Raw genomic sequence first — 25,316 nt, 5'->3', positions numbered from 1 at the left:
TATAATTGCAACATTTGCCCTCATACAAATGGTGCTCCCCATGGATGATAGAACTGACATATTTATGAAAAGGTGTTAAGTGCTACATTGCTTATAATTTGCAAACTGAACACCACCTCTGCCTTACACATTTAAATTTTTTCATATCACTATAAAAGTTATGCATATTTTACACTGAAAAACAGCATTTTAGGAGCACCAATAGTACTATTCAACTTTGTTAATGATCAATTTTCTTTAGCTATTAGCTAAAGCATATCAAAAATACTTACCCATTAAGCTCACTTTAAAAAAAAATACAGAACTATGTATATTATTCTATGTTAAGAGGCAGTTATCATTTCCAATGATATCAGCACTGTATTCCAACATAATATTCACACAAAATATACCAATTGCATTATGTGGAACATCGACAAAAAGATACTGTTGCAGTTCATCAATTTGTCATTCTGATGTACTTACAGTGCAATGCTCCTTGAAGGAACACAATCAAGGATGATACACAGCACAGTCCTCCTCACCCCTACAGAGCTAGTTCTATACTGGCTGGATCAAACCTGCACTTCAACAGACAATGGCAAGACAGACTGTATTTGCATGTAGTCTAATATTAATATGCAAAGAGCCAACAAATATGCAGAGTAAAACAATGGTTTTTCAACAAAATATCAGAACTTCAGCATGAATGTTAAAGAGTAATAAAATGATTCAAGTACACAAAAATTAATTTGATTCAATGGCTGGACTTGTGCATTTACAAGACAAAGCTTATCTATACTGCAAAAAGGAAAAGAAAAACAAAAAACAAAAAAAGGTTTGAACGGTTTCATACCCCAAATGTTTCAATGGCAGATGCAATGTAGCTATACTTTCACATTCTATTACTTTTCTATCCTAAATTTAGAAAGAAACACACTATTATATATATATACACATTGAAAGAGTTGTTTTACATGAAAAAACAAAAAGCTTCTTATAAACTACTCAAACCACTGCCTGAAAACTGTTCAAAATTAGTTATGCTGAAACAGTCTTGGAAATAAGAACAGGAAGGTTAACTGTTGTAGCAGCAGTACAGGTCTGAAAACAGTGCTCATGTATAAAAGGAAATTTCACTGTTAATGCAATGGAAGTATACTAAAGATCATTGTATACACATGCAGATTTTAATCAAACAGACGGGAAAAAAAAAATGAAGATATCAGGATTACTTGTGCTGAAATAGCCAAATACAACAGAAAAGATCCTCCAATCTATCACTATACTGCAAGGGGGAAAAAACATGCCAGTATTTAAAAACTCAGTAATTCATGGGGAAAGCTTATATATTTGTGTATATGTATCTTAATTTATCAATGCTAAGAAATTCTGAATCCTTTACCCACATATCCAACTTACCGACACAGGAGGTTTCATATCATTTATTGTAAAGCACAAAACAGGCATTTTAAAAGTGAAAGTATACATTGAAAAAGTACATTTATATCACAAAGCATCGACCACATAATAGTTGCAAATACATTTGCTGGAATGTGTACATCTACACTAAAGACTAAAAACAAACCAATTTTCATTTCTACACAGAAATATTAACCTCCTATCAGTAGTGATAGATATTTTGTACATTTTCAAAATAAAAAAAAAAGAGGGGGGGAAACACTACTTTAAACCAAAACCAAAATTAAGATCTTCATCAAGTCGTCTGCATCCATATATTTAACAAAGGTTTTTTTCCCCCACACAATGAAGCAAATACTGTATTGTCCACTTCTTATTATTGGGCCTGTGCAGAAGAGATACATAAGAGATACACAAAAAGTTAAAGAAAATCCTTTAAATGGAGCTAATTCAGGAGTGAATCCTTTAAGAAAGAAAAACTGGTTAATATAAATGATGGTGGCTTCTTGCATGATTTGCAAATCCCTGGGGGAAGAAAATTTATTTTTTAAAATCAAAGGCATTATAAAAATAGCACTCAGATGCCAGAAAGCATTATTAGAAAAACCAAATCCCCAAGCACACTAAAGCATCTCATTCTCATGTAATTATACTTTATCAAGTAAAAAGTAAAACATATTCCCATACAAACATGCAGAAAACAGTTGGAGTAGAAACAAAAACAAAGTAGCAAGTGTATTATACCTGAGGTGCTGGAGGATGCTGCGGCATTCCCTGGGGGCTTGTCTGGGCATAGTATGCTGCTTGCTGTCTATAATACTCAGCCCAGGCTGCACTATAATCTGGCTGACCACCTGGTGGAGCCCCAGTAGGAGCAGGAACTGCTTGACCTTCAGGAAAACAAAGGGACTTTATTGCCACAACTATAATTAAAATTCTCATAGAATCTCTTCTCTAGTAAGGACAATACCTTGCTTCTTGTAATATTCCTCCCAAGCCTTTGAATAATATTGTGTTTGCCCTTGTTGATCTAAAAACCCCTGCTAGATTTAATACAAAATTGTATCCACTCTAAGTATAGTTTGTAATGACAGGCATAGAGGGTCAATAGTTCCTCTGTTTATCTTGACACAGGGTTTCACTTAGCACTGGCAGGCTCAGAACTGTAATCCTCTTGCCAACTTCTCAAGTGCTGAGAAAATGTGTGTCTCACTGCCCCTTCAGTTACTTTTATCTTTAATATGCTTGAGAGAGAGAGAGAGAGAATAAAAAAGTGCAGTATACACACAAAGAAACAGAAAATATGCTTTTCTTTTCATCTCAATCACAAATTTTAGTCTTTTAGTTCAGCACACTACTAATAAAGACAAAATAACCCAAACACACATAGCTTTAAATAAAGGGGAAGATTCAGACATAATCTTTGACGAGGAAGGAAGGAAGGAAGGAGAGGAAACTATGTTCTGCTCCTTTTCTTAAACTCAGAAAAGGTCTCACTACCCAGCTTGGCTACCTGCCTCTGCCTCCTGAGCGCTGGCTCACTGTTCTTTCATCCATTTGGCTCATGTTACACTACTAGTCTTAAAATTCTCCCTCTCATGCACACCCTCCCCATACACACACTCATGTGAGCGCGATACCTAAGGCATGCATTGCTCATATCAGAGTACAGCTCCGCTAAAATCACCTGGCAGTTGACATAAGGATCAATCAATTAGCTCTAATGAGTGTTTTGCTTTGTTTCTGGGCAGAGTGACAAATCTTAGAATCTTAGAAACAAATCTTAGAATACTGAACAGATTTTGTAAACAAGTTAACTGCAAAAGACAATTTCTTGACTGGGACATTACAAGTTAAGAACAGAGGGTATTATTCAATACATCTGAGACAAAATGATCTGCAACTTACTTTGTAATGGCCCAAGCATAAGATAAAGAACATTTGGCTCAACACACTGGCCAACCTTGTGGCTGATGTACTATTTTTCTAACTTTTTGAAGGTTTTAAAATTTCCAAAGTGAAAAAACAAGCAAAGAAATGGGGCACATACAGCACATGTTGTATGTGACTATAGACACCAAGCTCTATAAGACACCTTTATATTATAGATTCAGAAAACTGCTTAGAGTAAAGGCCAGCTGTGTGAATAAAGCATTAAGCCTTAAAATGTATTGGCGGGGGAGGGGATGATACTTCTTTGGGTAGTGCAAAAACATTTCCAATATTATAAAAACTCTCATATTTCATAAATAACGTTCAAGTTTAACATAAGGACCCTAATAAAGCAGTATGACTTGGGCTAGAGAGATGGTTCAGAGGTTGAGAGCCTAGCTGCTCTTCCAAAGGTCCTGAAATCAATTTTCAGCAACCACATGGTAGCTCACAACCATCTATGATGAGATCTGGTGCTCTCTTCTGGCGTATAATGAGATACGTGCAGGCAGAACACTGTGTACAAATAAATAAAACTTTAAAAAAAAGAGATATGGCTCAAAGTAAGTTTTAGTATTTAGAAGATTCTCAAATACCAAAAATAGGGCTGTCCTGAACTTGCATTGTAGACCAGGCCGGCCTCAAACGCAGCAATCCTCCTGCCTCTGCCTCCCTCATGCTGGGATTAAAGGCGCACGCCACTATGCCTGGCTCAAAACCAGGATTCTTTTTGTTTGTTTTTTTCAAGACAGGGTCTTTCTGGGTAGCCTTGCCTGTCCTGGACTTGCTTTGTAGACCAGGTTGGCCTCGAATTCACAGCCACCCACCTGCCTCTGCCTCCCAAGTGCTGGTACTAAAGGTGTGCCACCACACCTTGCAAAAAAAAAAAAAACAAAAAAAAAAAAACAAAAAAAAAAAAAACAGGATTCTTAAACCATACACCATCCATTATAAACTGTACATGTGACAGCAAACCTGGTTATGCACAATGATTTAAGATACAGAAACAATCAGACAGGTAAAGCAGTCTTCAGTTTCAAAGTCTCTAAGAAAAATCCAAATTCCCAAACTTAAAAGTTGCCAATATTTGATATTCTAGAATGTCTAAAACAGTGGTTTTTAACCTGTGGGTTGTGACCCCTTTGGGAAGTGGCTGAACACCCTTTCATGAGGGTCACATATCAGAGATCCTGTACATCAGACATTTACATTAGGATTTTTTTTGTTTGTTTCTTTCAAGACAGGGTCTCTCTGTGTAGCCTTGGCTGTCCTGGACTCACTTTGTAGACCAGGCTGGCCTCGAACTCACAGAGATCTGCCTGGCTCTGCCTCCCAAGTCCTGGGATTAATGATTATGATTCTTAACAGCAGAAAACTTAGTTATGTAGTAGCAATGAAAATGATTTTATGGTTGGGGTCACCATAGCACGAGGAACTGTATTAAGGGGTCACAGCGTTAGAAAGTTCTGATGTTAAATGTGGCTTCATTGAGCTGGAAGCAGATCAACAATTCTGACTTACTGAGGACTTAGTTCCTACAGGTTGCACCTGTTCCCTTCTCTTTTCATCATATACGCCCGTGTTCCACTCCCTTAGTCCTGTATGTCTGTCACTAGTCCACACTGTAGCAGAGTACTGCCTAGCTTGTATATATATAGCTCAATATAAAGCATCAACACTTCTGTACCACAAGAGCCATCCTTACTGAACAGATCACCATGCTCAGTTATCTCTGGATAGACCTGTATTTGTTCCACAGCTGCTTCCCTAGGGTTCTAGGTATTAGATGACTTCAGAGTACCACATCACAACTCAACAGTATAAGGGCTTTCGAAACACACGGCTGTGCTCTATATGGCAAATATGGTCCACACACCATGTACATGTGTGTAGAAGTAAAAAGTGTGTGAAGTTGCCTTCGTCAACTTTAGGTCTTCAGTCTCTGTACCCACTGAGCCCCTCGCTGCTCTATAATGGCTCTTAAAAACACTGCCCAGGTTGGCTCCACTTATTTTCTTCCTAACAGGAATCACCACGGCTTTTACCCAGATGTTTAATTCTTTCCTGATCACATAAGTTTGTTATTCTACCTCCAGCCTCCACCATTCCCCACTCAGCTCTTCCTCGTGTCTACTAACAGTGGTTTGTTGGTGGTGGTGGATTTTGAAATTCGGGTTCCAAGTCTGTGTGGGTAAACAGGGCATGGCGGCACAGCCTGTAACGTCAGCCCTTGGGAAATGCAGTTAAGAAAGAAGTACAGGAGTCCAATATCACCCTCAGCTACACAATGGCTTCAACTGCAGCCTGAGTTATGAAGACTATCTCAAAAACCCAACCACCCATCAGCAAAACCCCAAAACTCTTCATTCACAAAAACACCAAAAAGGAAAACAAACTATCCAAAAAACAAAACACCCCCCCAATAGCTCTACTTGCTTAGTTTGTGAAGAGGTTATGTGCGGACAAGGACTACAGCCAAGGAACCAGGAAATCTGCCCAGACCACTTGGGAAAGTCAGTAAGAAAAATGACTTTGGAGATGAAAATTCACACATCCACACCAGGGACTAAACCTAGAGTCCATGTATGGCAGCCAAGCACATTGTCTCCTAATTTTCTTCTTCCCTCTTCCACTTAACACTCACTCTTACCTGTCTACCTCCTCAGTCCCTAGACTGAACCATTTTACTTTAAGGTCGCTTATTTGTAATTATCCTAACAAAAAAACTTTGAGGCAAATACTTTCAGAAGAAATTGCACTAGTTAAATATTTATGAAAAGAACTTTACAGGGAAAAAAATAATTTGGGTAACTATCATACAATTAAAAATAGTTATCACCCCTGTTTCCTTTTCAGTGCATGAGAATATTTAATATTAAACCAATGCATTTCCTGTCACTGGGGGTTAATTTCCTGCTTATTTTGCAGATGTTATCACACATAATTACTTTGTTTGGTACTCTAAAATTTAATTTTATATTCCATTTAGATCACTACACAAAAGTACAGTAATAATCAAAGCCATATATTATTTCCTAGTAATGCAATTTCTAATTTTAATTATTAACTTGACAATTATATTCCCTTGACATATAGGCACAATTTTAAGAATTTCTTGAAATGCCCTTAATATGACTTGAACTCCAATGAGTCTTAGAATGTCACTTTTTAAAATATTCTTTTCATTTGTTTACACAGGGTTTCTCTATATAACATTCCTGACTGTTCGAGAACTCGCTTTTTATACCAGGCTGGCCTTAAACTCTTAGGAGATCTGTCTGCCTCTGCCTTTTGAGTGCTAGGATTAAAGGCATGTACCACCACTGCCCAGCTTGCTTAATATTTTTCGCTTTAACAGTATAAAAACATATAGATTAGTTATCTGAAGTATTAAGAACAGAACAAATGTTTGGCTACCAAAATCTAACTTTCTAATGTATATTTACTAAATACTTAGGTTTAATTAATAAAATATAATGTATACTTAAAATATACAGCATACCCATTTTCTTGTAGTACTCTTCCCAAGCCTTTGTATAATCAACCTGACCAGCTGGAGCCGGAGCCTGCTGATCCCCTTTTTAAAAAACAACACAATAAAAATAATACGTAAGTTTTTGAAGGCAACATTTGCACTTTTCCTTCTGCACCATTATCATGGGATTAGCACTATCTAAGCAGACCTGAATACCACAGTGTACTTAATGTTGGGATACACAACAGTGGGTACCAAAGGAGTGGACAGAGAAACCTTTAAATGGGCTATTAAGTAAATGCACATAAAAGAAATATAGAACATGGGGTTTCTGACCATTTCTAGGTACAAAACCAGTTTTAAAAAGCTAAGAATAGCACTGAAGCACTAGATGGAATTAAATTAAAAAAAACCAAAACAGATATGCAGCCATGTGATTTTTAGTAGGTATGTGTGGAATGCATTTTATAAAGATAAAAGCTTTAGATTGTTTTATTTTGTGTATGAAGTGTTTTGTTCACATGCCCATCTGTGCTTGGCAGGTGTCTGGTGCCCACAAAGGTCAGACAGAAGAGGACATTGGGTCCCCTAGAACCAAATATAGTGTGAGCCATGTGGGTGCTGAGAACTGAACCTGGGTCTTTAGCAGGAACAAGTGCTACCAACTGCCAGGTCCAAAACATACTTTTTAGTTCTGGAAACCCTACTCTGGAAAGGATTATGACCAGTGACATTTACATAGCAATGAGTACACTTTAGTTTCTATCCTTGAAAATAAACCTGATGATTAGAGATGTTCAGATGACAAAGTATCCTACTGTGTTAGGTACTAAGGAAGCACCTGAAGAATGTCAGAAGGGCACCAGAGCCACCTTGAAGAAAATCCCAACCACGGAAAATCTAGGACAATATAATGGAAGGATTAAAAAAAGGAAAGCTATTCTTTGCAGTAAATTAACAGCTAACAGTTACTGTAATAGTACTTTACTAAGGTAGGGTTTATTATTACAGAATAAGTCAGAATTTTAATGAATAGGCTAGTGACATTATTCCAGTAACATGTACCAGAAAATACTAGGTAATTCCTTACAGCAAGTGGTGCAACCATACTACAAAAAAACCTGCAGGTAGCAGTATGACCATTCTAATGACCAGGGTTAGTAACTTCAGGGTACCTAGGCTGACATCTGTCTAACACCTGAGTTATGCTCTTCTTAACGACATAAAAGACTGAGAAACTGCTCTAGCTTGATGAGGCTTACAAGACCTAATGAAAGCCCTGGAACAACTGGCGCATCAAAGTAAGGGCTGTGTATAGGAATGTTCTATCAGTGGTGAGTAAGTGACCTAAAGTCCACAATGGTCATGTCTTTTGGAGTGAGTACAAAAGTATGCATTAAAGGTAACATGACTTCATGACTCCAAGTATAGTTTTCAGTAGTTCTTTTCCTAAGCAATAATAACACATACATATCAGGGCACTGGAGTAAATGGGGACAAAAGATTAACAGTATACCTTGGTATCTGGGTATCACTCTTCTGACTGTTTCTATTTCAAAATGACTTAGTTTGTTTACCCAAAGTCACAATTTAATCTTCAAAATCTAACCTAGTGATACCGTGTTTACATGTCACGCACAGGCCCTGGGAACAATTCCCCGGACTGAAAGTAAAATAAAGAAAAATTTGCTATGACATAGTAATGTTCTTCATATATAAATCCAAACACAAGCTCTGGCTATAAAGTAGAAAATAAAATCTTCAATTACCGTAGTTACCTTGTCCATTAGTTTGGGTTGTAGCTGGTGCACCTGCAGGAGCTGCAGGCGGGGGCTGGGCCTGCTGTTGGTAATAGTGAGCATAATAAGCAGCCCAAGCCGCTGAGTTTGGATCTGTTCCTGCCTTAGCTAGAATTAAAGAAAAAGAAAAACTTCAAGGTTTATACGTAAATTACAAAACCAACCTTTACCTTTCTGAGGATCCCTGACAATCAGATCAATAAATAACAACAACAAATGGAACCTTTGAAAATTTTCTAGTATTATCACTAAGCTTTTAGTTAAAAAAACTTCAGCTTCCGGTATGAAGTAATTTCCTAGATTACAGAACTAGTGAATGGTGGAACTGTAATATGACTATATGATTTTTTTTGGCTTCAAACCCTATGGACTGTCTCAGGCTAATCCCGTGTCGTTGCTTCTTCCCCTAAAAAGTTTAGCTGCAAAGTGCAACAACTCTATGTAGAAGACAGCTATGAGCTAACGTTCACCTTAAAATCATCTATCACTTTAAATTTTATTTCCAATTATGTGTATGTGTGTGTCTATAGAAATGTGAGTTACAGAAGAGGCCAGGAGGTGTTGGGTCTCTTGTGAAAGGAGTTAAAAGTAGTTGTGAGTACTTGGAACTGAATTTTCTTCCTCTGAAAGAGCTTTAAGTTCTTGGCTGGGTGGTGGTGGCGCGCGCACGCCTTTAATCCTCGCACTCGAGGAGGCAGAGGCAGGTGAATCCCTGTGAGTTTGAGGCCAGCCTGGTCTACAATGCGAGTCCAGGACAGCCAAGGCTACAGAAGTTCTAACTATTGAGCCATCTCTCTGGTACCCTTTCTTTTATTTTGAGACAGGGTTTCTCTCTGAACCTAGAGCTCACTGATTTGGTTAAAAGAGCTGGCCAATGAAACTTCAGGGACCTTCTTTGACACTGAGGTGACTAACAGGTATGTTTCTTTGCACCCAGCTTTTACAAGGTGGGAGGGATTAAACTCAGGTCTGCATGCTTGTCCCCAGCTCTGTGGTTTATCCCCTCTATCAACCCCATTTCTCTCTTTTTAGCATCTCCCAACACTCAAGTCCTAGTCAGAAGCTGTTGCTCTTTTCACAAGTCACCATGACTGCATTAAGTTCATCTTCTTAACCAAAAAAACTATGTGGGGATTTTCACTTGTAATTATCATGTACTGAGAACTTACTATTCTTCAACGCAGTATCAATTCACTTATTCATTTAAGGTAAGAAAACAGGGTTACAAAGGTAAACTCAATCTCACACAAACAACTAGTTATAGGACTGTAATCTATGTGATTCGGAAGCCTAACTGTTGACATCTATATAAGCCTTAATCTTCTCATAGTATTTCTTGAAAACACAGACAGTAAAATATTATGTACTTCAAAGCAAAGCCTAAGTGATGAGCCTGAGTCATTCACTTGTTGATAACCCTGAGCTCAGCCAATCTTTCGTTAGATGTCAAAGGCAGTGCAGGAAGGAAGCCATACTTACTGACCAGACCTTACACTGGTAACACCAATGCTGATCAAAATGTGAAAACACTGCATGAACTAAGCTACTCATATAAAACCTTTCACTTAACCTGCTAAACTTGATATATTTAATCATGTCACAGCATTTAGCTTATTAAAATGAAGGAAAAGATTCACTTTAAAAAGTCTTACAAAGAAAATTGCATCTGATGCTTCTTACACACCCTCCATGCCTGTTGCTGTTTGTCCTAGCAACGGACTCTTCTGCTAATGGACATAACCTCAACTTTCATTCTCAGATGCAACTTGTTTCTTTTGTCTCTCGGTTTGTTTGGTGGTTTGTGTGTGTGTGTGTGTGTGTGTGTGTGTGTGTGTGTGTGTGTGTGTGTGTGTTTTTAAAAGACAGGGCTGTCCTTGAACATACTGTATAGATCCTATAAATCAGGATATCCTCAAACTCAGAGATCTGCGTACTGAGCTGGGACTAAGGGTATTTGCCACCACCACTCAGCTCAAGTTGCTTGTAAAATGAATAGAAGTTTATTTACTGACTGAGTAAAATTCCTATGATCTGAACATAACATTAGGCCACATTAAAAAAATACCAAAACATTTAACAAATCCAGCAAAGCAGTTATAGTATACACCATACAGAAACGTACGACTCACATTGTGCTTTTAAACTTCTCTACTGAACCCTAAACTATAGAGGCTGCAAAGGGGAAGGCAAAGGGGGGAGGGGACAATAACATCAAACAAACCAACAAACAAAAATCCAATTATTTCTTTCTAAGTAAACTGTTTTGATCATGATGAAGGGGAAATAAAACCAATATGGGAAAATGTAATGAGAACATTATGCTACAAAAATATCCAGATTAGAAAAGCCAAAATGTATGTACTTTAGAGTTTTGGTATGCAACAGGGACCTAATTTTTACTAATAGTTTAACATATCTTAATATTTTAAATTATTATCAACAAGATAATTTATATCCTATTATTTAAGAACTAAGCAGTGTAACATGTTTTATGAATAAATATGGACTATTATGTATAAAGTCACAACACCGTATTAGACAATAAAAGACTATCAGTCTTACATTGCCGTAGAATTGCCAACACTCAAACAGATGACATGCAAACATACAATCAACAGATAATTTAAGATGTTAACAAGAAGCAGCAAACAATACAAACAACGTATTAACATCTTTTACCTGGGTCAGGAGGAGCCTGTTGCTGCCAGTGTGGATATGCATTTCCCCATCCCTGGGGAGCATATGGGGCTGGGGGACCACTGGAAAAAACAAATACCATTTACCAAAAGCCAGTTTTATTTATGTGTAGGTTTTGCCTATGCATGTATTGCATGTATGTATACGTGACCATATGTATGCCTGGTATTGTTGTCAAATACCCTGGAACCAGTTATGGGGGTTGTAAACCACCATATGGTGATGGGAACTGAACCCAGGCCCCTCTGCAACAGTAACACGTGCTTTTAACTGCTGAGTCATTTCTATAGTCCCCAAACCTAGGATTTTTAGGAAAAGTCCTAAACAAATGACATTTAGTACTTACTGAGGAGCTGGTCCAGGTGGTCCTGGATTGTAAGGTGCAGGGTTATATGGTCCCATTGGAGTTCCAGGCCCTGGAGGCCCAGGAGGCCCATGAGGACCTGGAACCCCATGTGGCCCATGGGGTACAGGTGGCCCTAAAGGATTTACTGGGCCCTGCAAAACAAAAAACAAAACAAAACAAAAAAGAAAGAAGACAAAAACCAAATAACAAAAGAACACACAAACCCATACAACACATACTCAAACAGTGTAATGGCTGAGCAACTCAAAGGCTGACAACTCTTTCATGTCTACTCTTAAGTAACAAATTTAAATTTACCTTCCTCTCCTTATGTTGCGAAAAATAAAATCTCAGATTATGACATGGGAAATCCATTAAAATCATCAGCGCTAGCCAACTCCCTTTAGCTTTTACTCTTCAGTGTTTATCATTCCTTATATGTTCTTTTACTTTGCAAATGTCAGACAATTGTTCTGATACTATATTCCTCAAATTGCACATGTCTAGGAACAATTAACATATTATTCTCAACCTAACAACTGTTATGTCCTAGGAATCCCATTTAGATAATTTAAACTATCTATTGTTAAGTTTACAAATAGTATGAATATATCCTTGACAGTTGATAACATATCAGAGTATTTTACACATCTTTATCACAACACTTTTTACCACTATTCTCTCTTATTTGGATAGGGTTTCACTGTAGCTTTTGCTGGCCCTGAACTCACTATGTAGACCAGGTTTGCCCCTGACTCCCAATCTGGCTTCATTTCCTTTTAGATAGGCCACCCTGCTAAACGTGCAAGGACCAATACATAAAAATGTTCTCAAACATTTTTTCTACAGTTAATAACTAGCATTAACATTCTGAACAAAATGCTTACAATTTTTAAAAAGTTATTTTATTGTAATCTTTTCCCCCCAGAGCTGAGTCCTGAATTCAGCACTTGCTAGCTAAGTACTCCAACATTCTGGCTACACCCTGAACAAGAGAGCTTAAGACCCCCTGGAGTCAGTCGCCAGCACTCTGGGAACTCACTTTGGGTCTTCTAAAAGAGAAGTGCTCTGAACTACTGAGCCATCTCTACAGATCCCTCCCCCAGGTGTTTGTTTTGTGTATGGATACGCACACGCTACAACTGCAGATCTGGAGGCTACTTTTGGTCGTCTCCTGTCACCGTAAGGACTCCAGGCCACACTCAAATCATCAGTTCTGGTTGCAAGCCAGTTTCCTTACACATTTAGGCAATGCAGCAAGCCAACAAAATGCCGAAACTATACTTGGTCATCAATTTTCTCGTTATCAAACAGACTAAGCTTTCAGGACCTCTCAAATCCCATTTATTCATTTATCCTTGCTTACTAAGCCAAACTTTTAACATATAGTTTTTCAATGATACAACAAGAAGCCCATATTTAGGTCTAGTAGGTTAAGAAAAAGCAAAGGTAGCTGGGAATGCTGGTGCACACTGTTAGTCCCAGCACTGAGAGAAAAGGGCAGGCAGATGCCTCTGAATTCAAAGCCAGCCTAGTATATATAATGAGACATTGTCTCAAAAACAAAACCACAACAAAAAAGAAAACCCAAAATGTGTTTATTCTCACCTACTAGCTTTGGTATTAACTTTTGGCACTGCTTAACTTGCAGTTTGTGAACAATTACTATTGCGCACACTATTAAAACTCATGTAATTTCTTAAGCTTCTGTGAAAATTTTCTAACACACTATAACAATCACTGCCTACTCCTAAGTCCCCCACTTTATGTCCTATTTAAATAACTTACAAAACCCAACTTGTGCACTCAGAAACAGGATTACAATTTAAAAGCCTTCTCTTATTTGTTTTCCATTGTAAAATTAATTTTCCCTTGTAAAAAAGTCAAAGCCAGGCAGTGGTGACACATACATTTATCATTTAATCCAAGTAATCCAGGAGGCAGAGATGAGCAGACCAGTTCCAGGCGAACATCAAGCTCATTAATTTAGCTACACAGAGAAAGACTGTTCTGAAGAAAAAACTAAGCCTCTATTTGTTGTACCACCAGAAAACTTTCCAAAATTGAGCATGTACCAAAATCACTTAGAATATCTTTGGTTTTAGGTTTTGCTTTGTTTGATATAGGATTTCTCTGTGTAGCCCTGGCTGTCCACCTGCCTCTGCTGGGATTAAAGGCATGTGCCACCACTGCCAGGTGCACTATCTTTGTAAAACAGACACTAAGGCTGAGCAGTGGTGGCTGATGCACTTTAATCCCAGCACTCACATTGGACTATTTACTTTCACTTCATTTCTGTGTATGGTGCATGTAAATTTAGTATGTTGCCTCCATGTGACTTGTAATGTGTCTCTCACTGATTAGTCCTCTATGGTCCAAGTGAACACCAAGCTTATTAATTTGGCTGGGTTAGGTGACCAGGAAGCTCCAGAGTTAAGACCATCAAACTAATCTACATTCCAGACCTGATGATTGGTACTCAGTCAAAAACCAGAAAATCTGAAGTTACTTCAGCGGAATGGGAGATATACACCTCAACTCACTCTTCTGACTGACCAGGGATGGGTAGCTTTGACGCTAATGAATACTGCATCCTGTAAGTAGCTGATGTCATCTCTTAGCTTAACCTTGTTCCTTCTACTTCTGGACACCGCTCCTATGTTGCTGCATATATACACCTGCAATTTCGTATTAGAAACTATACGTTTTCCCACGGTGTATCTGAACTACATTATACGACAAGTTTAGAGTCCTTACCCCGATCTTCTCCTCTATGAGTTGCCGAGCGTAGTCTATTTGCTGTGGAGTGCCCCGAATTGTAAATAACTTCATATTGGGGTCTGCGTTAGGTGGAGGGTTTCTCTGAAGTTCTATTCTTGCTCCAGACTGCTGGCTTATGCTTTTAATGGTTTCACCTCCTAAAATCACAAGACACTAAGTTCTCTAAGGCTCACAGAATGGAAGAAATACTATTTCCCCCCCTTTGGGTTTTCGAGACAGGGTCTCTCTGTGTAGCCTTGGCTGTCCTGGACTCACTTTGTAGACCAGGCTGGCCTCGAACTCACAGCGATCCACCTGCCTCTGCCTCCCCGGGTGCTGGGATTAAAGACGTGGGCCACCACGCCCAGGTCAGAAATCCTATTTTTTGAGACAAAGTTTCTCTGTTTAATAGCCTGTCCTCCAACTCTGAGGTCCACGCGCCTCCGCCTCCAGAGTACTGAGATGAAAGGTGTGCTCTGTCTTGCCCAGCAGAAACTCATACAAAATATATCCGTCTATTTAAATACACACTACACCCTAACGTGGGTCAGAACAGAAGAAATTTCAATAAACAGGTTTTTTAAGTAATAAAAATTAACTTAAATAAAAATTTGAATTAGGATCAAGTTTTGTTGCTTTAAATGATGAATTCTTGGTCTCCTTTCCCCAGTAACCGTCATAACAGAAACCTCATTTTTAACACACATTAAGACTGCTCATGTTCTAGTTGCTACAACACCCCTTCCTACTAAAATGCATCCAGAAATAAAAAATAAATGGGTACGGAGTTTACAGAAAGTGTTGAGAAAAATCAGTTTTGTCTAACAAAGAATTTGAAATACGTTGCCTTTTCCAATTATCAATCCAGTTTTCCCAGTTGGCACAATGAAATTAAATTCTTGCAGTCCACCAGGTGGTCCCATATTCCAGTTGCCTTGACCTCTGCCTCGCCCTCGCCCACCAGGCCCAGGTCCACCAGGGTTACCAGCCTAAGAAAGGAGAAAGGAAAACAAAACAAACAAACAAAAAACCAAACTCTGTAATAAAACTATTAGGGTTATTTCCCCATAACTTTCATATTTTTAGTGAAATTAAGAGACGACTTAAATGATAACAAAAACATTCAAGTAATAACTTCCGCCTTTAAAATACAGTGGGAGACAAGAGAGATGGCTCAGGGGGTGAAGGGACTTTGCACCAAAGCCCAGTGATCTGAATTTGATTCCTTGGACCCATAAATTGGAGAACAAACTTCAGAAATCTTCCTTTAGCCTCCACAGGCACAAATGCCAAGGCACATACACCCATAGAAATAAAATTTCAGAACCACTGGGGCAAATAAGGTAGAGCGCTTATGTAATTCTTCTACCCTAAGATGTTTACCTTAAAGCAACATTTGAAAATGTTTAGTCATTTTAACAGTTCAACAGATTCTGATATAACAGAGGGCCATTTTTCATTCAGACACAGTAAAAACGTTTTCAATGAAAGCAAACCAAAAATATTAATTTCCTATCAGACCTGAACACTTCGTAGAAGGTCTGTGATAATTTCTGCAGCATGTTGACATCTGTCTGGAGGTCCTGTTATCTGTGCTATGCGATCAGGTGTTGTTCCATCATCTACAAAGACACAATACAGTGAATTGCGACAAACCAATTATGCGTGTCAAGACTAACAGCTTTCAATTCTTAGGCTGAATTCTTAGGCTTACCTGGCTTAAACTGAATTCGAACACCAGCATCATTTTGTATTTTTTTTATCATTTCTCCATTTCTTCCTATTACAATGCCAACAGCAAATCTTGGAATTGGGACCTTAAGCAAGTAAAAGTATATTTAAATAGACATTCCTCAAAAACTCTTCATAAAATCATAAAGTAAATATAGTAAATAATCATGTTAAAGATTAAGATAAAAATACCTCAAGTAAGAAAGGGACATAACGTTAAGACATGTCCATCTAACCTAAAATAGGAAAACCACTACTCACTCCCAGATTAGCACACAGCCATTGCTGGTTCAGCACTCTTACTTACATCTATACCTTCATTTCCTCCTATTCTGGAGCCATACTCATTCCGCACTTCTCTGAAGCCACCTTGATCACGAATTAACTCTAATACCATTTCCTTGGCTTGCTAAAATAAAAAGTTACCCAATTCAGAGAAAAATTTCTCAAAATATTTTAATACTTAAGTCTACCCACCCAGCTTTATATATAAACGTCAAAGTGAGGCTTACCTGAACTTTGTATGGGTCACCCGTAATCCTAAGAGGTTTATCAGCACCAGTGTTTTGAGGCCCATCTTGAATCATAACCATTTTAACACCAGCCCGTTCCTATTAAAATTATGAAAATAATATGTTAATAATAATAATTTTAAAAAGTGGCTTCAAAAGACAGTTTTACTTATTTTTTTTTTAACAATATGCTAGTACCTGAAGCTGTTTAATAGTTTCTCCGCCCTTTCCAATGACTAGCCCTGCCTTGCTGGCCGGGATCATGATCTCCTGGACTGCATTCCCAGGTCCATCGCCGTGATGAAAGCCAGGGGCTGGTCTTCCCTTTTCAACAATCTGGTCCAGTAATCTTTTTGCTGATCTGTTAACAAATTAAAAATATGTAGCGTAATCAACCGTACGCAAAAATACAACCTAACATAGTCAAACAGTTTTATCTTCGTCATGTATCAATTATATCATATAGCAGTCGAATTTGGAAGCACTTCCATGCTGTGAAGCAGGAGAAAAAAAAGCCAAGCCTTTTTTAAAATATGAAAAATGGCAAGAATGAATGAAATGTCTCTAAACCAAATAAATATAGTAATTTAAAAATATTCCATCTACTGTGTCAAACGCTGCTGACTGGATAGTGTTATTAATCGCCTGTGACCTTCAAAAGAGAAATGCCAATAGTTTTTACAATCAAAGCTTGACTGGTATTGAGTTCAAAAGAAAACAGAACACAAGCAGCTGTAGGAAGTGCAGACCTTTTCTTCTAAGGTACTGTGTTAGGCGAAACCTATAAAACTTCCCAACTTGTGTATGTTAGCATATTTATTTAACAGTGTACATACTCTTAGAAATTATCAACAAAATACTGAAAACAAAATAAAGTTTAGTCATAGGAATGTCGTATTGTAGGAAGATGAACTGGGCAGATGAACATGGAAGATGTCTGGGCAGATGAACACAAAGAAGGTGCTATATTTCAGCATAAGATGAGATAAGTTCTCACAGCTTCTATGTGGTTGTACTGTCTTAAATCCATGTGCCAAATAAAATACTTTCTAAGACCCTTCCTTGGTTATAGTGTTTTAAGTAACTCAAGACAGTGAGAGTGGTGCTGGGCAGTGGTAGTGGTAGTAGCAGAGGCAGGCAGATCTGAGTTCGAGGCCGGCCTGGCCTACTGCTTGAGTTCCACGACACAATCAGGGCTACACAATGAAACCCCATCCCATAAAAGAAAAAAAGAGACTCAGCCATTTTAAAGATGATATACTATCAAAACCTTAGAGGAGAGTGGAAGAGAACAAACAGAAAAAGAGAAAAGCGAGAATATAGAAATCTTCATGACTATTTTGGTTATGCATTTTAAGTAACAATCAATGTATCTGTATGCAAGCCAATTCAGGTTTTATAATTTTCTGTTTGTCCATACACTCATGTAGGTGTATAGGCCAACTTTTGAAAGAGACAGGGTCTCTCAATGGCTTTGAAACCATCAAATAGTGTAGGCTGGCTGGCTGGCTACCACATCCCAAAATGCCTATTGCCTGTTTCCAACTTCTGAATGATGAGATTACAGACGACTACTACCATGCCAATTTTTTTTTTTTTAAAGTTTTGATTCTTAGGATCAAACTCAGATCTTCCCGTTTGGAAGGCAAATACCTGAATGCCTTAGTTCTTGGTTTTAGCAATTTTCATGTCTTAGGTGCAAATGAACTCTATTCAAGAAAGGCACAATATATTAACTTTAAAGTGAAAATGTCAAGGCAACCACCAGCAGAAGACAATAGTTCAGGAATAATGAAAACAAGTTTAGTCTTCACATTGTTACTATAAATAAACAACATTTTCAAACTTACTGGACAGATTCAGGTGTCCCAGTTAGCATACAAGACCTTTCAGGAAGGCCACCACTATCTACAATTAAATAAAAAGAAAAGTTTAGGTAAAAAATAGATTAAAAGTAGTATCAGATCTTTAGAAATTTAAAAACTCAAGTTTTCTAGCCACTGTCAAGACTCCAAGGGCTGGACAAATGGGAGGGGGAAAAAATAGCAAGAAATTCACACAGAAAAATAAAAGGATGTTACCAGGAGCTATCTGTATTTTGCATCCAGATTCCTGCTGTATGCGTGAGATCTGTTCACCTCCTCTGCCAATTACTAGGTAAGGGGGAAGAAGAGGATAAGTTATTATTTACCCTAAAATTTTAAAAGTATGGTTTGTGTTTTAAAAACAAAATTTAATGTTACTTACTAAATCCAACCATTCCATCTGGAACTTTGTATTCTTCTGTCATTACAGATCTGCTAAAAAATAACAGAAACATTTTCTTCAAGATAAAATAATGTGCAATTATACACAAAAGTTAATCTAATAAATCCAATTTTAATGTCTCCTAAAAATTCAACCTCAGGTTCTTAAATGAGGCAGCATGCATGAGCAAGATGGTAAACTAAACATCTGTGAAAGAGGTCAGAGTGTTTGAGGGAATGTCATTTAACATTTTACCCTATTTCTTGTAAAATGTATCAATGAGAAAAAATGTCTTTTCCCAAATTACCAACTTTTTACTTAAAATAGTACCATTTCCTCAATAGATAAATCATAATACAAAATGGTATGTGGACATTTTCACTATAAATTAACTTGGTTGCCTGTACATCAACTAAGACTTACAATGTAGTTTTTCAAAAGTTTTGACTATACCTTTGCTGCTGATGCATTGGAGGTAACTGTGCTCCAAAAGCTGTAAGAAATTTAAACAAAAACTCTTAAGTGCATGTCTACTTATTTAACTCAAGCATACCAAGTATTCCAAACTCTTTCTGACACATACATTGGAGGAAAAAACCAAAAACCAATTCAGACTACTAGCATACAAGACACATTTCTTTCAAGGGGCACATGCAGATTAAAAATTGGAGTAGTGCTCTCTTCTTACTCTTCTTGTCTGTCTCTCTGGGCTTCCCCTCCCCCTTTTCTTTTTACCCCTGGTCATTTAATAAACTTCATATAACCTAAAAAAACAAACAAAACCCCCCAAAACCGAACAGGAGTAGTTAACAATTATATACACAATTCAGCAATCAATGTTTATATACACATGGCCACAATTAAAAGAGAACCACTATTTTAAAGAGAAAGGTATACATCTAAAAGGAAGTTCTGACTAGACATTCTTAATATCCTTCCTGCTGGGTGTAACAAGGCACATCCTTAATCAAGCACAGGAGGAGACAAAAGCAGGTGGATCTCTGTGAGGTCAAAGTCAGTCACGACTACATAGTTGAGACCTTGGCTCAAAACAAAATTCCCCAAACCAAAATCCTACACCCACCTAAAAGCAGGAATAAAAGACTGCTCTTAATTGCAGAGACCCAGGGTTCAGTTCTCAGCACCCACAGTGACTTGCAACTACAAGAAGGTCTACCCTCAGCAATTCCCATGCCACCTTCTGATCTCTGCGGGCACCTGATGAACACAAGCGGTGCACATAAACTCACACAGATGTCACACACATCTACACACAAATAATTTTAAAAGTAGCCAAAAAAAAAAAAAAAAACCCCGTTAGCTTAAAATACTTACAGTCATTTTGTGGGGCAACTTTCTTAGCATCTGGTTGATCTGCAAAATTAAGTGTCTTTTATATTTTTGTCAATTAAAAACCAAGCTCCCTCCGCCAAGCAAGAATATCACTATTTATTAAAATACCTGATACCACTTGAACAAAAATTGCCACGATTCAACCTAGACTCAAAAATCTAAAAAACAAAACCAAAAACAGCTCCACAAAACCTACATTCTCTTGTGTTTAAACAGAGCACAGACACTTTAGTTTAGAACAATATAACAAAGTATTTGATGTCAATGCTGGAGAATACCATATGTTAACGGTATGCTAATGATGCTTCTTCCACTGCATGAACTGACAGGGAGAACATATAAAAACCTGACATGTCAAAAGATGAGTGTTCTGACAGTCACCATAAAGCAATATACCAAAAAGGAAAGCTCACATTACAAGACAGTTTCTACCTAAACTGTTGTATTTTTCCCAAATGAAACATTTCATTACCAAAAACAAAATCTCAAAGCAACCACATGATTGCCATCTTCAGATGAACAGAAGCATCCAACACTGTAGAACAGACAGCCTAAAGCTCAATTCATAATTATTCTCCCAATTCCAAGGCTTTGTGCTGTAAAAATTCAGGCACATAAACCAAGAGACAGTTGTGTCCTTTTAAGAATCCACTGGTTTATTTCACGTTTATATACTAAACACAGGTAATAAATAAAAATTCCTGCCTTTAAAAGGAGAGGGCATTCCCTCCCAGTGTGTTGTACTGCTCGGATTTGTCCAAGAGTCATCTACACATGAAATAAAAAGAATACATTACACACAACATCTGAAGCATCATTAGCTCATTTTTCTTGCATATTAAAAAGCTCACTTGCAAATATAAATGTACTTAAGGTAAAGGAAACTATGTCTTCCCAAAAAGGGCTATAAATACATTTCTGTATGTTCAGTCAGAATTCTTTAAAGGTCAAAAAGACAGCATCAAAATGCACACATTCATGACCACTGAAACAAAAACACACATGTACACGTGCAGGAGTGTCAATGTATTTTTAAAAACAGAAAGCACTATAAATCCGTGTCTTAATCCATGTTTAAAGTTAAATATAAAAAACAAAGCACTAAGATAATATAAAAGTGGGAAACCTGCAACAAACATACCATAACCTTTAAAGTAAATTAATGAAAGAGTATACCAAAGACTGGTCCATAATTGAGAAAACTCAGTGTTTCCTAAACAATTTATAACTTTGTTTTTAACATTAGCAAGAAGTCTGTGCAACTCAAACTAAACATAATCCTAAAATGGAAAAAAAAAAACTGTTTTCTATTATATTAATACTTTCTGATAGAGTCAAACTATACCTACCATTTCTAGGTCTGTCTTTTTCCCTTTTCTTCTGAGGAATATATATAGTAGTAGTATTTACTGAGATTAATAATATATAGTATATTTAAATAAATGATTTCAATAGACAAGACCAAAAAACTCAACAAATGAATACTGTGAAAGATAGTTATTATTTCTGGTTATAACTTACCTCCATCTTCTAAGGGTCTCTTTTGTCCCCCATAACCATAGTCATTTGAATTCAATGATGTACCAGCATCACCCCCAATTTTTGCTGCAATCTTAAAAAACAAAAACAAAAATCAGAAAGGATTTAACACTGTGTACTACTCAGCACTAAATTTCCTACAACAAAAGATACACTATCCTTAGCCAGGAGGCAGTGGTGTACACCTTTAATCCTAGCACTTGGGAGGCAGAGGCAGGCAGATCATCCCAGGACAGCCAAGGATACAAAGAGAAACTCTGTCTTGAAAAACCAAAACAAAGATAAACTATCCTTAAAAAAAAAAAAAAAAAATCAAGATTCACTTATTACAAAAAATTTAAGCTACCTTTAATACTTTAGAGAGCTACCAAATAAGAATGGTCTGGGCAACAACCAACAAACAAATAGAAAAATCAACAAAGTAATCAACAGGGCATCTCTCGGAGAAATACAACAAACTTTGAGAAAAATCTATATAATTTGTTACACTCCATCCTTCAAAGGATACATATAGGCTGCATGACAATTTTGAGATGCTAACATTATGCTGTTCAATAAGATAGTTAGCAGTCAAATCACCGGTGATTACTTGAAATATGGCTACTCAAAATTAACAGGCACCGGACACAAGAACAGGAGTAAAGCATTTCAAAGAAACTATTCAACACACACCAACACATAATGGGATATGCTGAGGCAAAGCACATAGTTTGTTCTGCCAGGAGGTGAACACCTTTAATCCCAGCAATCAGGAGGCAGAGGCAGGTGGATCTCTTCAGTTTGGTCTACAAAGCGATTTCCAGGGCAGCCAGGGCTGCATAGAGAAACACTGTCTCAAAAAGAACAAAACAAAGAAACAACACATGCAGTAATCTACAAAGCTCTAGTCTTAGCTAAAAAAGTCATTTTATATGAATTAAAAGCTGCATTTAACCTAAAAGCATGGCACAATAAACACCAGCTTTGTATTAAAAGTTGGGTGCAACGAATGGAAATCTACTGTATGTACGTTGGTATGAAAGAAAAGAAACTAATTACTTAAAAGGGCCAAACTTTTTAGTTTTTATACTCATTATCAAAAATTTGCCACAGCCCCAAGAGTTCTTTCCATCAACTTAAGTATGTCTCAAATGATCATGTTAAAAGTCAAAACCAAACTTCTGGTGACTGGAATTTCTGTAAAATTGATGTAGAACTAACTTTATTGTCTCAGTTTATTCTAACCAGAAAATTGAGGGAAGCTAAGGGTATATTCAAGGTCTCGGGGCCTTAAATCCACTATGGATCTCTGTTAAGTCAGTATGTGTCAGATCTCACACATCAACGATACCTCCCAGGGTTATTAGACTTTTCTCTTGATCTACAAATGAAAGTTCTCCATCACAGCCACCCCCCACAAAGTCTATAAAAAGGAATACAATGTAATTCCCCTGAGCCTACAAGTGGTGATCCAATTCCTAGCCAGCCAGCCATCATTTCCCCAATTAAAAGCCCATTTCATCTGTGGGTATCTAACTTTTCCTGAAAGTCTTCCTAACCACACCTGGAAACCAATCTTTTCCACTCTTTGACCTAAAAACGTAGCATTTATAAACGGTACCTTAGGAATTTAAGTGCTCTGTCTGGCACTGAAAGACATTGATGTTAAAAGGGAAGTAGTTAAGTACCAGAGAAGATGGCATCACCGAACTAATGGCTTAGATTGTGACTGCCTTGTACAGTTAGCTTTTTTACACACACCTGAACTCGGAGGAACATCCATGTGGCTCACTGAACCCCATTCCATGAATAAATAAAACTAGGTAATAATTATCACAATACATAATAATACTATATAATACATAAATATATAGTTATACATATGACATATAATTATTATTTTGGCATTTCGAGACAGGGTTTCTATGTGTAGCGCAGGCTGTCCTTGAACTCAGACATCTGCCTGTCTGACTCCCCAGTTGGGATTAAAGGCCTGTGCCACCATCCCCGGCCTAAATAAATAAATATATCCAGTATCTATGTACTAGATAGTCAAACAGGGTAGCTGAATAAAAGACTAGTAAAGCTCCCAGCACATGGCTTGCTAACACGGCAGATTTGCTAAACCTTGATTGCTTCAGTAATCTTTCAGCCCTGGGGGGGGGGGGAAGGAATCGAGATAAATTCTTAATATAGCCAAAACTGACTTCGATAACCATTCGTTCAACACTAGTATAAAATATCTAACAACTACAAAAGAGTGCCGTAAAGATTTATTTTAGCTTACGCACCAATTCCGTTAACACACTTTACAGAGACAAGGTCTCTCTTTGTCGTCACGGCTGGCCTCAAACTCAAAGAGATCTGCCTGCCTCTGCCTCTTGACCTCTGAGACTACAGTCCAGCACCACCCCCCGGGCAAGGCAACACGGCACATTTTTAAGCTACAAAGAAACCAAAGGCTACCTGAAGACATTAAAGCTCCGATCAAGAAAAATTCAAATAGAAGCAATTTTATTTTTTTCCAACCCTTCCATCTGCGAAAGCGGTGCCTTTCAGGGTAACAACAGTTAAGTCCCTCCGTAACACAAAGAGGTTGTAGGTTTCGACTAGGGAGAGGCAGATTCAAACGGCAAGATCGGGCAGAATGGGCCTGAGGCCATTTTGTGATGAGGAAAGGATTGGTGGAGCGGCACACAAATCCCGCCCCGGTCTGCCTTGTAAACGGGAAGGTGAATGTTACTTTAATTACAGCGAGGGTTGTTAGCTCGGCCGAGCGGGAAGCAGTGGAGACCGCTAAGACGACCCCTTCCCGGCCCCAGCCGTGGCCCAGAGCTCCCAGAACCTTCCATACTACTGTGCGAGGCGACAAGCACTTTGTGGAACGGAAACAGACTGGAGGGCAACGGGGCTAAGCGTCCTCGGCGGAGAGGCCGTGGCGCGGAAGTGGAAGTCCCGTGGCCGCGATTGGGGAGAGCGCGTGGGAAGCGGGACTGGGGGGGGGGGACGACACACGGGCTGGGGCTCCCCCGGGACAAGACGCCATCCGTCTCCTCGGGCCGCAGCCCGCAAGGCGAGCACGGGCGGCCGGGCCCACCCGGGCGGCCGGCGGCTCTCGGGAAGCGGCCGCGCGGTCCACGCTTACCTGCCGGGCTCTCTGCAGGGCATCTTTGAAAGCATCGTTAACCCCGCCGCCGCCGCCGCCGCCAGCTGAGCCGGACGAGGGCGGAGGCACTGTGGAGTAGTCGGCCATGCCCACGCTACAGCAGCCGCCGCCGGTCCCTCGCGGAAGTCCCCCTCTCAGCTAACTGCTAAGAAAGAAAGAAGATGGCGGCTGTCGAGGCTCTATCACATTCTTGCGCGACCATCGTGCCGTAAAGGGGCGGAGCCTAGCCGGCGGAAATCCCGCGACGTTTCAGAGAGCTAACGTGCGGCTGGGGGTGGTGGGGGAGAGGGATTGGGCCGGGCAACGAACATCGCGAGAGTCGACTAAGCGTCTGCGAGAGTAGGGTCTGTCTTGGCGCCGCCTCCTCCTCCTCCTCCTC

General features: G+C 38.6%; 1 protein-coding gene and 1 long non-coding RNA gene across 23 annotated transcripts in view; both read right to left on the bottom strand.

Annotated features, from left to right (window-relative positions):
* Nucleotides 1-25,162, bottom strand: part of FUBP1 (far upstream element binding protein 1) — a 27,984-nt gene extending 2,822 nt beyond the window's left edge. For 2 of the 22 annotated variants that reach the window (XM_084757647.1, XM_084757648.1), the window contains exons 1-21: nt 24,917-25,162; nt 21,775-21,865; nt 20,959-21,021; nt 20,236-20,274; nt 19,354-19,393; nt 18,901-18,953; nt 18,735-18,806; nt 18,504-18,561; nt 16,852-17,014; nt 16,654-16,752; nt 16,449-16,550; nt 16,125-16,227; nt 15,932-16,032; nt 15,258-15,399; nt 14,408-14,568; nt 11,651-11,802; nt 11,287-11,366; nt 8,578-8,715; nt 6,836-6,910; nt 2,146-2,291; nt 836-897 (exon numbers count right to left, since the gene is read on the bottom strand). In XM_084757647.1, coding sequence (XP_084613773.1) covers nt 836-897; nt 2,146-2,291; nt 6,836-6,910; nt 8,578-8,715; nt 11,287-11,366; nt 11,651-11,802; nt 14,408-14,568; nt 15,258-15,399; nt 15,932-16,032; nt 16,125-16,227; nt 16,449-16,550; nt 16,654-16,752; nt 16,852-17,014; nt 18,504-18,561; nt 18,735-18,806; nt 18,901-18,953; nt 19,354-19,393; nt 20,236-20,274; nt 20,959-21,021; nt 21,775-21,865; nt 24,917-25,024 — 2,048 coding nt within the window. In that variant the 5' untranslated portion in view covers nt 25,025-25,162. Of the gene's footprint in view, nt 1-465; nt 898-1,409; nt 1,927-2,145; nt 2,292-6,835; nt 6,911-7,026; nt 7,709-8,577; nt 8,716-11,286; nt 11,367-11,650; nt 11,803-14,407; nt 14,569-15,257; nt 15,400-15,931; nt 16,033-16,124; nt 16,228-16,448; nt 16,551-16,653; nt 16,753-16,851; nt 17,015-18,503; nt 18,562-18,734; nt 18,807-18,900; nt 18,954-19,353; nt 19,394-20,235; nt 20,275-20,958; nt 21,022-21,774; nt 21,866-24,916 lie in introns of those variants that run through there. The other 20 variants (XR_014774666.1, XM_084757649.1, XR_014774665.1 and 17 more) reach the window with 19 other exon arrangements.
* On the bottom strand, nt 12,571-14,401 carry LOC311583780. The gene is made up of 2 exons (XR_014774674.1): nt 13,919-14,401; nt 12,571-13,814 (listed from the first exon to the last, which is right to left on the bottom strand). It is a non-coding gene; the product is annotated as an uncharacterized lncRNA (long non-coding RNA).
* Nucleotides 25,163-25,316: the final 154 nt, after the last annotated feature.

The sequence above is a fragment of the Acomys minous genome (genome assembly GCF_964271855.1).
Source record: "Acomys minous genome assembly, chromosome: 14".
NCBI lineage: Eukaryota > Metazoa > Chordata > Mammalia > Rodentia > Muridae > Acomys > Acomys minous.
The sequence above is the reverse complement of the archived record's forward strand: the minus strand, read 5'-3'. Positions and strand labels throughout refer to the sequence as shown.